At 48.4% G+C, this 13,411-nt stretch overlaps 1 protein-coding gene across 5 annotated transcripts in view; it reads right to left on the bottom strand.

Annotated features, from left to right (window-relative positions):
- Window positions 1–13,198, bottom strand: part of CRTC1 (CREB regulated transcription coactivator 1) — a 52,588-nt gene extending 39,390 nt beyond the window's left edge. For 3 of the 5 annotated variants that reach the window (XM_027472385.3, XM_072029333.1, XM_027472382.3), the window contains exon 1: window positions 13,013–13,198. In XM_027472385.3, the coding sequence (XP_027328186.1) occupies window positions 13,013–13,138 (126 nt within the window). In that variant the 5' untranslated portion in view covers window positions 13,139–13,198. The remainder of the gene's footprint in view (window positions 1–13,012) is intronic. The other 2 variants (XM_072029334.1, XM_027472383.3) reach the window with 1 other exon arrangement.
- Window positions 13,199–13,411: the final 213 nt, after the last annotated feature.

The raw sequence follows: 13,411 nt of genomic DNA on the forward strand, positions 1-13,411 counted from the left end.
CCCCGGGGAACGCAGTCTCGGCGCTCTGGCTAATTCTTCCCCAGGAAAGCTGACTAACCTTCCCCTCTCCTTGCACCAGAACTCTCAGGACCTGAAAGACACCTCGTTAAAGAAGCTTAACTAGCTAAAAAGCACTGTGGGTGAGCTTGGTTTCTCTCAGATCATCCACCCTACAGATGGGCTTTTGGTAGTAGAAGGGAAACGGGAGACAAAAGCTCGAGCCCCCAAGGGGGTGAGTCCAACACCAGGCTGTCTCAGCCACGTGGTCCCAACTTCACGCTGTGTTTCAGGGCTGCCTACCAAAGAGCACTGATGTCTGAGGACACCTCGTCTTTGCTCTCGTGGCAGCTGGAAGGTATGAAAATGATGAGTCAAAGCTGAAGAGAGCAGGGCCCGGCGGTTACAGCAGCCAGGCGTTTGTCTTCTCCCTGCCACCGAAGTCCTCACGACGCCGCAGGAGCAACTAAAGCCTTGTTCACAGGCGGTTGCTTTTTCCAGATTGCTCAACACAAAATAAAAGGGATCTATCAAAGATGCTAGATGGGTGTGAAGGGCTCCTCCTGGACCCGTGCCGTGCACAAATCACTTCAAAAACCTGGTGTTGCCTTCCCCTGGGGCAGCAGGTCTGTCAAACGGGACACTGCAAACACCCAGTCCTTTTATTCCAAAGCTTGCACCCCAGCTATCTTCCTACAAAAGAAGGATAATCACCTTACAAGAAAATCATAAAGATTAAATTGGTTTTGAATGAGGATTCCTGAACAGCATACAGCATGGAGAGCTTCCCTGGGGGCTTCACTTTCCTATCAGCAAACCCAAGTTGGAGCAGCGTGCTCCGAGGCCCTGGGCCACGAGCTGAACAGCACCGATAAGCCCCGATATTGAACAGCCTCCCATACTGCTACCTGCTTCCTGCTGCTCGAGGCAGGGGACACAAGTGAGAAATTAATTAAAGGCTATCATCCTGCTCGTGCACAAGAGGCTGAACGAAGATCAGGAGGACTTTTGGAACGCCTGACTGTTAGATCTATATAAAGCTTTCGTAGTTGGAGCACAACTGGTAAGTGAATACTGACTGGTTTTAATTGTGCTACTGGGTTTTTGACAGTTTATTGCAAATAATTAAAAAGACTTCCATTATTTGGATGTACAGATTAAAACCCACCTACGCACATTATCTAATAGCGCAATAATTGGGTAAGAAAGAGATGGGTGTCCATTTGCGATTTTAGCCCTTCCCTTTCATTTTCCACATAATTAAAAATTAGTCGATGAATTCTAACAACATTAATTCATTTGAGCATACATGCACAGAAGCATGTGTACACGAGGAGTTTCTCCTCGATGCAAAGTACGTCCTGATGGGCAGGGGAAATAAACCGTGAGATGCGAAACCACTCCTTCTAAATCGTATTTCAGAGCACCTAATGCTACCCTGCCTACCGTAAAGATGCAGTATCAGGAAATTACATTTGAAGTTCTTTGATCAAAGACACTGATTCTCTAGAAAATGGCTTGACCACAGAGCTAGCTGAAAAATATCTTGAATCACACAGAAGTGAGCAGTCTATCAGCGCCTTAAAGCTAATGAATGCTGCGGAAATAAAAAGGGAACTCTGAAAACTGCATTCTTCTAAAAATCAGAGCACATTTAAATGCGCCTGCTGCAAAGAAGTGACACTGTTCTTTTCTTTCTGAATAATCAGCCAGGCAGGGCAACAAGGAAAAGCAAACCCGCACACACAGAGTAGCACTGGAGCGGAAAAAGCACAACCAGCTTCTTCACAGCTCCCTGGCTAATGGCGACAAGCTTCACAGATGAATTTGTCAACGAAAAAGAAAAGAGAATCCCTCGCATTTCTCTCTCCTTTGGGCTGTCACAATCAGGAAGAAACTCCATCAAGCCAGCTTTTTAAAACAACTTATTTCCTGCAGTTTCAAGTACTGATCCAAGAGCAGCAGCGGATCCAAATGCACAGCTGTTCCTCCCAGGAAGACTGGTAAAGGAAATGAAGTCTGAAGTTTAGAGGAAAGGTATAATCCACAGTGATAGCAGCTGCTCCGTCTGGGTCGCTTGGGATTTAAAATATTCCATCATCAGCTTTATAACACAGCGTCTTGCCATGTTTTGTTGAATTTTAGTATGTTTTTATTGTCATGAAAGTGAAGATTTTAACACTGGCTAGAAACAGACAAGTGCGGACAAGCAGAGCGAAAGTTTCCCTTGTTGCCTCTGCCAATCCTATTTGGCCTTATAATGCTGTTAGGATCCTAGTGCAATAGATATTGCAGAGAGAAGTACTACCAAGCCAAAACAGGAAGCCAAATGTCTACTACAAACTAAGTGAAAATTACCACGAAAAAATCCAGACATATGGTATGAACTGGATTTGAACCCAGGCTTTCAGAACTGCTACATCATTGTTTACTCTTCCATCACCATAACTGTCATTTAAGTCACTTTCAAGTATTTGTTCCATTATCACATCGACATTTTGGGACGCAAACAAAAAAACTCTGCAGGCCAGCCCAAATATAGTCAATAATAATAAAAATTTGAGCAAAAAAAAAGGGATTTTTGCTTCTTTTTTGGGGAAAGAAATCTGTTGCAATAAACTGGAATTTAGCAGCCACAAGACAGCAACAGCTTTGTTTTTGCCACACTGAACCAGTTCACAACAAACTCTTTGCTAGAGGCAGAGCAGCACAGACTCGGGCTTACCACACACACAGGACCCAGATTTTTATCAGCGGACAGCTACGTACACCATCAAGCCTGCTGTCCGAGGACGGATGATTTTCCTTTCTCAAAGGCTTTAGATATTAACAACAAAACTGGAGGTGACATTCACAGACCAGAACCAAAGGGATTCTGCTACAGCCCACGAGCAGCCCGGCTCAAACAACTCTGTGCAAGGGCCTGCAGGGACAGGAAGGGGAGGCAAAATCCTGCCCCTCTATCTCACGGAGCCAGAAGGAAACGGGAGCTCTCCCCAGATGTAATCAAAACCCAAACTGACCTCAGAAGGGGTTTTCACCACTAGAGTAATGAAATCCTCTAGTTAGAGGACAGGGGACAGCAAGCTGGCTAACTTCAGCTTTTATATACCTGATTAACTCAAAGGTGGCCTGATGTCACACAGGGACGCTGCGATTCCAGTTGCTTACCAGTAACCACCAGGTCTCAAAGGGGATGCTTCTTCTGGAACACCAGCACGGCTCCCTTGGGGCTGCATAAAAACCTCTATGAAGTCCTGAATGATTCTGTGCTTTGAAGAGGAGATGAAGAGTAAGCTCTCACCCCTAGTGCCTACGAGAGTGCTAGCCATTTGAGGAAGGTATTCGTCTCAGTTCACTTTTGGGAATCTAAAATCATTTAATTTTTGCTTTATGTCCAGGAAGCAAAGGACTGCAAGTAGAAGGAGCGCTCTCTCTGTGTTTCAGGAGGCACAGTAGTTATCCTGCTGTAGACTCTCCCTCCTTGAAAGCCCCTCTGGGCCACCCGGCTGATCTGTGATGCAGGGAGCAGGCGAAAAGCAAATCTGAAAAGATTACACCCGGCCTCAGCCCCCGCAGCCGAGCAGCTCAGGTGCAAAGCGTCACTACTACAAACCAGCTTAAAACAAACTTCTCCCAACTGGTAACTGTAATACCGCTTTGCTAAAAGCATTCTAATCCAGTCAAATAAATTTCATTCATAAGAGCTGAAATATATATTGATCAGCAAAGCTTAAACAGGGATCACTTGAGTCCCTGCCAACGAGCAATCACTGCACTTTTAGCACTCCAAGAGAGCCAATTATTACTCATGAGTTCATGATGTTTTCTTCACCTTCCTGTTGAAGAGATTATTTAAGACCTCAGATCACTTAACTGGATTGTTTTGTCCTGTTATGAGTCATCTACAAATTCCAAGGCACCATTCGTGAGCTGAAACCAAGTCCCCAGATTGCCTCAGCTCCAAAACTGGGAGGAAACGGGGCCATAAAAATTACACCCATCCCCGGGCCCCCGTCCCCAGGTGTCTTCTAGAATTCATGTGAAAGTGAAAACATCTCACCTCCCTGCGTCCCGTTACTATTTAGAAACCACCCCACATCCACATTGCACTCCAGAGCATAAAAACTTTTACCCTGTAAATCCAAAGAGACCAAACCAGAAAGTTTAAAAGTCTCGGAGAAAAAGCTAGGGGAGAGGGAAGAAGGTAGTATTCATGCTGAATTTCATTAAATATATATACATATATATTTAATTTCTGTTTGATTCCAGCAGAACTTCAAAAGAGTGGCCCTTCCTTACACATTACCTGCATTTAACTAGCTCCAGAAAACAAACTGTTATGAAGCTCTGGGTATCTCGTGGTCTGAGGGCACGACCAAGCCTTGCAGAATTTGCCTAATGATAACAATCAAGTTCAATATGCAGGCTGTCACCCTGTGTTTAAAAACACTTTGCTATTTCTGGGGAACAAAGGTTTACTGTTTGAAACTTCGCAGTCACAACTGAGTCGCAAGTAAAAACAGGATACAGCACAAGGAGACTTAAAATAGTGACTATTCTTCAGAGTTCTGCTCTATCACCGGGCGGAGAGCCAAGCTAAGCTACAATATGAACCAAACCTGATTTGCACTGCTTTTAAAAACAAACCGGATCCCGTCTCAGTTCCCAGAGTGCCACCCTTCTTTTCTGAACGGGTCTCAGCAAGAGCAGCGCGCGTACGGCGCCGATAATCCGGTGTAATACTGCAGGGAGGACTTGTGCTCGAAACTCATTGATTATTCGATAGCAAAAAGAATTCCTTGCCTTGCTGATGCATTTAAACCTAGTGTTATGCTCAAAATCTATTTACTTTAGTGATGATTATTATTCTAGCAGCCTACTTTAAAGGAAATACTCATTCTGAGTAGGGCAACACATCTGCTTGCTGGCTGATGGGCAACATCTCAGAGGATGAATGCATCCAGTCTAACAAAAATGTTCCCAAATTGTACCCGCTCCTCCAAGTGAAACGTCTCAGGAAAAAAAAATGAAAAAAAAAAAAGTGGAGATGCCCTCATTAAGCAAGATAAAAATAGCTTTTATGTTCCATTTTTTATTTTTAGCGAAAGAATGAAAATTCAGTTATGTAACCCTACGAGTTTTGTAAATTAGAAGACAAACAGGGCATGTTTGGGCTCCTTGGAGTTTGTCAGCTGCACCTAGCTGTGCTCGGGGAGCTGCCACGAGCTCAGCCAGCTCCATCAGAACCCGAGCGCTGCAGAACAAACCTGAGACAGCTGCTGCCGAGGCTCCTGTAGGTTCAGGGATGGATAAAACCATTTCACAACACCAAAAATTCCCCCATCCCCAAATTCACCATGAAACTTTGCAGTCCACCGATTCCTCGCGCTGCTCCTACCGCAGCACACCCTTAAGCCCTCGTATTACGGCTCAAGAAACTGCTTATAGCTCCAGCGACGGAGCTCCAGACAATCCCCCAGGTATTAAAAAAAGCCTGCCATTAGAGTCCAAATTCTTCGAATGCAGAATGCTCCTGCAATGTAATCATTGCACTGCAGAAGTGAAAAATCTAATTACAATGAGAAGGTCAATAAGGCATTTGGATGCGTGTAGGCTGGTGGAAACTTGCTCAATACGGAAGGTATTATTTTTGCTCTCCCCTCACGAGTGGAAAAACGCCGAAGAGGCTGGGGGAGAAGGGTCTCGTGGACCCAGGACTGAAAACCCACAATGAGGACAGTCACCACGTGTTGGACACACAGACAGAACGAGGGAAAAGCCAGCTCCCCCTCCAATAATTAGCATGAACATGACCGACACAGGACTCCAAGGAAAGGAAAAAGGTGAAAAGGCAATGTATTAATCACAGCCTTCCCTTCTGCCACAGGTTTTTCTCCTTTAACCAGCTTACAGGTATCAAAACACCGCGTAAGGACTCCAGAACAAGAGAGGAAGAGTCTTCTGCACCGCTACAGGATGCTGCTTCCACCACCACGTGTCCAAAGAGCACCGAGCACAAACAGCAGACATACACCTGGAGTTGAGAACCATCATCATCTGCCTGAAAACACACGGATTTGGGGAAATCAGCCCCAATTCCCTTCCTTTGAAACCTTGGCCAGGCAAGGAAAATAATTCTAACACGAGAAGTAATGGTTGGGTATCAAAATTAATTGAAAATTCGTCTGAGAGAAGTGCAGCCTGCCATCAATACGTCGTACTGGCACACGGTGACATGCAGCTGTATTAAAAACCACAACCGAGTCGTGCAGCAGGGACATCTCAGGGAGATTTTCCCAGTTTTCAAGCAAAGGGATAGGACAGACTTGCAAAAAAAAAAAAAAAAAAAAGGAAAATTTGCCCGCAAAATACAGGCTTTTACACCAGGAAGGATCATCAGTGCTGCAGAATTGTTACTGCAGCCTGAGGTTGGAAGGCTGCTGCTGCATTATTTAAGACCCAGTTTTTGTGGGTGTGTGGTGTTGTTGTTGTCTGATTGCAAAGGATTGTTCTGGTACAAGGGGAAGAATTTGCAGTTCCTGGGAAATAATTTGCAAAACAAAACTATTATCAACGCTCAGCTACAACTTTATAATTTATAAAGTAGCAATGAGATCATGTGAAAACATCGCTGGTTGACAAACACGCGCTTCTGCAAAGCTCATTTGGCTCGACAAGTGCCAGAGGAGATCTTGACAGAAATCGTATTCCTGGATATCATTTACACAGCACTAAACATCCTATGCAAATCATCTGACACAAATCAAAGCAGCATTTTAAATATTAACTCCTACACACTATCATATACGCAGATCTTAGCTAATGAGTTAATAAATACTTACAGTTTGGCTGCCACCTCTAGTTTACACCAAGCCCTTTGGGACTGCATTTTTTTTTGTTGAAACTGAAGTAGTTTCGACCAAAAGGAAAAAAAAGGAAGCAGCGCCGAGGTCGCAACTTCTTGCTGTCACAAAATGAACACTGCTGCAAGCTTATGTTCGCAAAAAAAATCTACCAGATTTTGACAGTTTGCTTCTTTTCACCCACTTACTCCAAGCCTGTCAGCTACCATATCTCCTCGGCTACAAAGCAACAGCTACTGCAGCACATTTACAAGAACGCTAGGGTAAAGCTCCAGCCATCACAACTAGAAATGCTACTTAAAAAAGGAAAATGTGTGTATTTTTTTTAAAAGGTACGGTATCCCGTTTGCTGCAAAGAGCCCTGAAGTATACTCGAGTTACAAATAGTGCATTAGGTACAAAAATATTGATGGCACGCACCCTTAGGGAGTTCATAGAGATTGACAACGCTGCTGTAAGTCAGCCCAAAAACACGCTCCTTGGCAATTAGAGATAAAAACCAAAAAACTAAGACAAATATTTAGCCTTTAAGCCATTTTGCTTAAATCCCCGTTTGAGAAAATAACCATTTTTTTGCCAAATCAGCACTCCATTACTGCCCCGGTGCGGGTGTCCAGCGCTCAGTGGCTTCTTACCGTGCATCGAGCAAGAGCTGGAGGCTGCAGGGCTGGAGCTCACCTCGAAGCCTGGGCTCATTGCTTGGTTTAACTGGGTCTGCTGCTGACCAGGCCAGTTAGGGAATCCTAACTGAAGCCATTGGCATCAATAAATCAACCAGAAACCAGGAAGCAAGTTGGTAGAACTTGATGAACTGCAGGTTAAAGCAGGCACCTCCCCAGTTATCGCAGGGAATCCACGGTGGTCAGAGAAGTAAAACGAAGTTTGCATGGTAGAAAAAAATTCGAGTGAAACCAAAGACAGTTTGCACCCAGACCAAATGAGTGCTACAAGCAGGTTTCAGTGCAACCTATTCCTGAAAAATGCTTGAGGGATTCCTGAGGGACAGGTCTGTGGCCCACTCCCTGAAACTTACTGGGGACAATGCTCGTTGTCCTCTGCCACTCTACAGATGCCAGCAGGAAACGCAGGTTAACACAGAATCAACTCCTGCTAACCAAACTTTTTGCTCCTGTAGGTTTGCAACTCCTGCCTTTGCTACTATACCTCAAAGCCATCAACACTTCGTACCTCTACTTGTAAATACAAGACATAAAAAAATTAAAAATCAGTACCCAGCCCTAAAACTGCTCAGGATCTTAACTGTGAGCAGAGCTCACCTCTGCAAGAACAGCTCTGTGGGTGTGTAATTCACTCTGAGGAAAACCCCAAATCACCCTCAAATAGCTGGGAGAGCTGGCTGCACGTAGCTCTGAGAATACGTTCTTACAAAGTTCTTACAAAACCCCTTACAAATATGTTCACGCTCTTACAGAATTTCTACAAATGCAAATTTCTGCAAATATTCTCCAGGGCTGAAGCTAAAGACAGCTCCGAACTGCAGCACGCTGAGCAGAGCTCCACCCGTTCACCCGGTGAGCTCCCAACAAGGCAGTGCCAGGCATCAGCTGCACGCTCACAGCCCCACGTGCTTGCGGACCATCCCTACCTCTGCCAGATCCTCCGAGCAGAAGGAGCTGGCCGCTGCGCAGAAAGGTTCCGTCTGCGAGCAGCCGTAATGCACATTAATGATGAATAATCAAAAAGTCGTCATCTCCTTCGAAAAAATAACACAACAAGCCCCCGAGGTGGTTTACCAGCAGCGATACTATGCTGCTACAAGCACACGAGCTGGGCAGCGTGGCACACCAGAGGCAACTCGCTGTGTTTACCTTGGACAGCTCAGGCCGGCTGCAGGAGCACAGAGCCCCTTTGTGCCCCCGTGGGGAGCTCAGCTTTACCTTTTCACCCATTTTCACTTGGATTCCTGGGCGGAATTTACCGAGGCCTCATCGCCATTTCGGGACACGTGGTTGAGACCGGCAGCACCCCGGGGTGGGCTGTTGGGGGACACCCCCACACCCCATTTCTTCCTCCGGACACGGCGGGCGCAGGGGCTGAACCCTCTGCTGGGGCAGCAGTGACAAAAAAGCAGCACACAGAGCTCCAAGTCCAACATTTCTGTTTCAAGAGGAATTCCCAACACGACTGGCTTGCACAAAACTACTTCCAGCTGAAAGCGCTGAGCTCGGAGGGCTGAGAACTAATTTGATGCATTTCTTTAATATCTTTCAGTCGTATGAAAATGCCATTAGGCAGCCAGGAATTTCTTCTTTTTTTTTTTAATCAAATTATTAAACAAAAACATCCTGAAGACATCAGGAATCACTGTGACACCGTCTCACCATCGTTAGCGTTTATCATTTTTAAAACTGCAGATTAACGACCCCGATGTAAGTAAGCTTTTAAATACTGTTTTGCATACTAGCTACATCTAATGAAGATCTGTGGATTTTGATCTCTGCTGCAGCAAGCAGCTGCAGGTAAACAAATAACTGCCTCACGCTTAAGTATTAATTTTATTAGAGGTGTGTGCTTATGTGCACGTATGAATACAAACAAGGGGTTGTTTTTACTCTATTTTCTTTTTATTTCACTGCAGCCAAATGGCTACCAGTGGAGAGCTACGCCATTACATTCCATTTAAGCTTGAAATAAACACCTAGAACTGGACCTTTATAGTAAAAATATTCAGGTTTAAAATATTTTAAATGTGAACGTGAAATACTTTTCACTTCACATAGTTTTCAATACCTTGAAAAGCAACACAGGCACCCACAACTTCTGATGACACCTAAAACGACACAGAGAGCCCCAGCCACAGCACCACCACAGACCGACAACGCGCTGAGCTAAGGACTTGGCAGCAGAGAAAATTAATTTTGCATCACTGAGGAATATTGGCTATTACCAGAGGTCTTCTTCTGAAAGGTGCCATAAGCAGGAGCTCGCTGAAACACCTTCCCCGAGTTGCCTGCACGGGGGCCACATGGATGTGGCAGGTGTGTAAGCAGCGCTGGAGTTTTGAGGAAAGCTTCCCAACATCATCGCTCACCTCATTTCTTTTCCTCCCCGTTTTTGCTTCAGGACCATCACTGTCAGCCCAGCGCTCCGGCTTTTGGGGTTTAGGGCTTTTGGGGGGGGTCTTCTTTTTAAGGTAACACTGCAAAGTCCATAAGAGGGAGCTCAAACACAGCTCCAGCTGAAATCCCTCAAAAGTAAGTGACTTTAACAACGTGTATTTTAAATAAATAAATAGGTAATCAGCCCTGGGGAGCCGAAAATGTTTCTGACCGACCAAGAGCTGCCTCCAAAATGCGGGTGACAAGCTTTAAAAACTTCAGTCCTCCAAATGCCATTTGAAGAGCCCAGCACTACCTGTGTCATCTCGCACGTTATTGTTTTGTTAATTGCAATTTTAAAAGGCAGCAGCGATCAGCACCGGGCTGCGTTACAACAGAAACTGAGAGTAGGCCCTGGTAAACAACTCATCCCCAAGGCAGAAATCAGTGCGGTTCTAGAATTTCACGCTTTACATGAAGAAAAAAAAAAAAAAAAGGAGAGGAGCAGAACCACAAGCAAAATACCGGAGTCACACAGAACAAACTCCCCCTCTCCTCACCCACTTTGTTACTATGGGACTGGCAGAAATCTCTGGATTATAAACACGAAGGTCCCACTCACAAGACAATTAAGCAGATCCAGTGCTTCTATCAGCCACCCACCTCCAAGGCTCTTTGCAAGCTCTGCGTCTCCCAGAACAGCTAAAACGCGTTTTGCATCGGGCAGCTGCAAGCCAGGACTCTGCTGCTCCTGAAAATTGGGGGATGCTTTGGAAACCAAAGCGATTTCATTTGCAAAGGGATTATTTTTTTTGTCAACTGCAATACACAAGTAAAGGGGGAACATCACATGCTGCTTTGTCCTGGGTGAAAAAAAATCATATAACGTAAAAATCTCAGATGAGCAGCAAAAATAGGTGGAATATTAAGAGGTCCCAAAGCAGGCTCAGGGACAGCATGGGAACGCACCAGAAATGGTGGAACGGTAGTTCCCTGCCTCTGCTGTGACCAGTAACTAACAATAAAAGAGACGAGACGGTAAACATTGCAAAAAGACAATTACTAATAATGAAAAGGCAGCAGAAATTTTGGGCTGCTTCCACAAACTGAGTAACGCATTTTCGAACTGACAGCGAAGCGCCGGTTGCCAAATGAAAATGAGAGCAAACGGCAAAGTTGTGCTTAACCCCTTTTTGCTTTTATACTGTATTTTAAACACCGATGAAATCATGGAATTTAGAAGAAAAAGTCTACAAAGGAGACATTTTACTCAGCTGTTTGGTCAGTGTTTCCATCACTTCAGTACCCAGAATCCTCAGACAAACTTATTCAGCTTGGGTCCTTTTCTCAATACCGGGTTCTTGAAAATAAAATGGGTTTGCAGATGCAAACCCTGGACTAGGAGTGCTCAGATCTGGGAGAAACCAAACTGGGATCCTTACCTACGGCCATCCTTATCTCGCAGAAGGAGGATGCCAAACGTAAGAGCTACCTCAAGGACCATCTCTAATTGCAGGCTTCAAGAACTCTCTCGAGAATATCCAGCTCTCCAGTGGTAGCCAGGTACTGGCCACCAAAAGGCAAAAAAATAAAAACAGGGCATGGAGCTACGCAGGCACAACAGAGGCTCAAGGAACAAGAAGAGTCCAGTGACTGCCAACATCTCTAACCTGTCCTCGCCATGCTCTCAGCTGACTCCAGCAGCAGCTCCAGCACGGCATCCTGCGTGAGACATCAACAAACAGTTCAGCACGCGCAGCTCCGACCCGCACCTTCCCGCGCCGGGGCTGACAGCAGCAGCGTGCCTTTGTTTTACACCTGAGCAGCAGCAGCAGCAGCAGCGATTCCAAACAAATATTGACTCTATCCTGACACAGGTTTTGCTGCGAACCCAACTGTGCGCTCTCTTGTTCCCCTGCAGCCGCAAACAAGGCTGTAAATTTCCCTTCAACAGTTAAAAAGAGAAACGAAAGCGTCGACACGAGCAGGTGAGACGAGAACGGCGCAGAAAAGCTGGGATAGCCGGGGATGTGAACCAGAAAACGCTGCCTGTGCTTGGCAAACGCCTCCCCTCTGCCGTTAGCTCTCTGCGGAGCCGCCAGGAGCCACGGAGGGATCGGAAGGGCCCAGGAGGGACAGGAGGTGACACTCGGTCCTGCAGCTCCCCGGGGTGCTGAGGGCCCGGGGATGCTCCAGCAGCCTTGGGGGCAGGCAAGGCTTAGGGCCGCGGTGTGGGGGTGAGCAGAGGGACCCCCCCCAGAGCCAGGCCTGGGAAGGGGTGAGGGATGGGGACAGTCCCCTTAGAGCCCCCCTAAAAACCAGGCCTGGCAAGGGGTGAGGGACACGAACACCCCCATTAGAGCCCCCCTCAGAGCCGGGCCTGCCAAAGGGAAGGGATGGAGACCCCCCCTCAAAGCCAGGCCTGTCCCAGGGCCCCCCCCAGCTCCCTCAGAACCAGGCCTGGCAAGGAGCGAGGGATGGGGACCCCCCCTCAGAGTCAGGCCTGGAAACGGCTGAGGGATGGGGACCCCCCCACACCCAGACAGGGCCCTAGAAAGGGACTAAGGGGCCTTAACCCACCCCCCCATCCTCCCCCCCAAAAAAAACACCCCACGCAGGCCCCGACCGGGCTTTGCCGCACCTCGCAGCCCCCCCTCAGCCCCCCCCCCGGTCCCTCACGACCCCCTCCCAGTCCCCCCCAGCCCCTTTCCCGGCGGATGGGGGCTGTGAGGGGGGGGTGGGGGGGGCGCTGCCCCCCACCCCGACCCGAGGCCTCCGCCCTCCCCCACCAGGGGGCGCTGCCCCCGCCCCGCCCGCAGCCGCTGCCCCCGGCCCGGGGAACGAGGAGGGGGGGGGGGGGACAGGGGGGGGGCGAAGCTCCGTGAGGAGAATGAGGGAGACAAGGTGCGGGGGGGGGGCGCCGCCCTTCCTCCCCCCCTCACCCTCCTCATCCTCCTCCTCCTCATCCTCACCCCCCTCCCCTCCGCCCTCCCTTCACCACCGTCACCACAGAGGGGCCCCCTCAGCGCCTCAGCGCGCCCCCCCCACACACACACCTCCCCCCACACCCTTTCGGGGGCTCGTCCTCACCCGGTGGGCGCGGGTGAGGCTCAGGTCCTTCATAACCTCCTCGAAGGCCGCCGTCTCCTCGGCCTGCTTCTGGTTGTGGAGGGCGATCTTCTCGCTGAATTTCCGCGGGTTGTTCGACGCCGCCATCTTCCCCCGTCCGCATCCCCCTCCCCGCGCCGGACGGGAGGGGGGGGGGGGGGAGGGGGGAGGGAGGAGGCGTGGGGCGCATGCGCGGCGCGGAGCGTGTGGAGGGAGGGGAGGGGGGAGCGGAGCCAACTGCGCCTGCGCGGAGCGGGGAGGGAGGGGGCGGTGAGGGGGCGGAGGGGTGCGTGCGCGGGGAGGGAGGGAGGGGGAGGGGGGAGCGCGGCGCGTGCGCGGAGGGGTGGGAGGGAGGGGAGGGGAGGGGGGCGCATGCGCGGT

This window comes from Anas platyrhynchos, chromosome 29 (genome assembly GCF_047663525.1).
Source record: "Anas platyrhynchos isolate ZD024472 breed Pekin duck chromosome 29, IASCAAS_PekinDuck_T2T, whole genome shotgun sequence".
Taxonomy (NCBI): domain Eukaryota; kingdom Metazoa; phylum Chordata; class Aves; order Anseriformes; family Anatidae; genus Anas; species Anas platyrhynchos.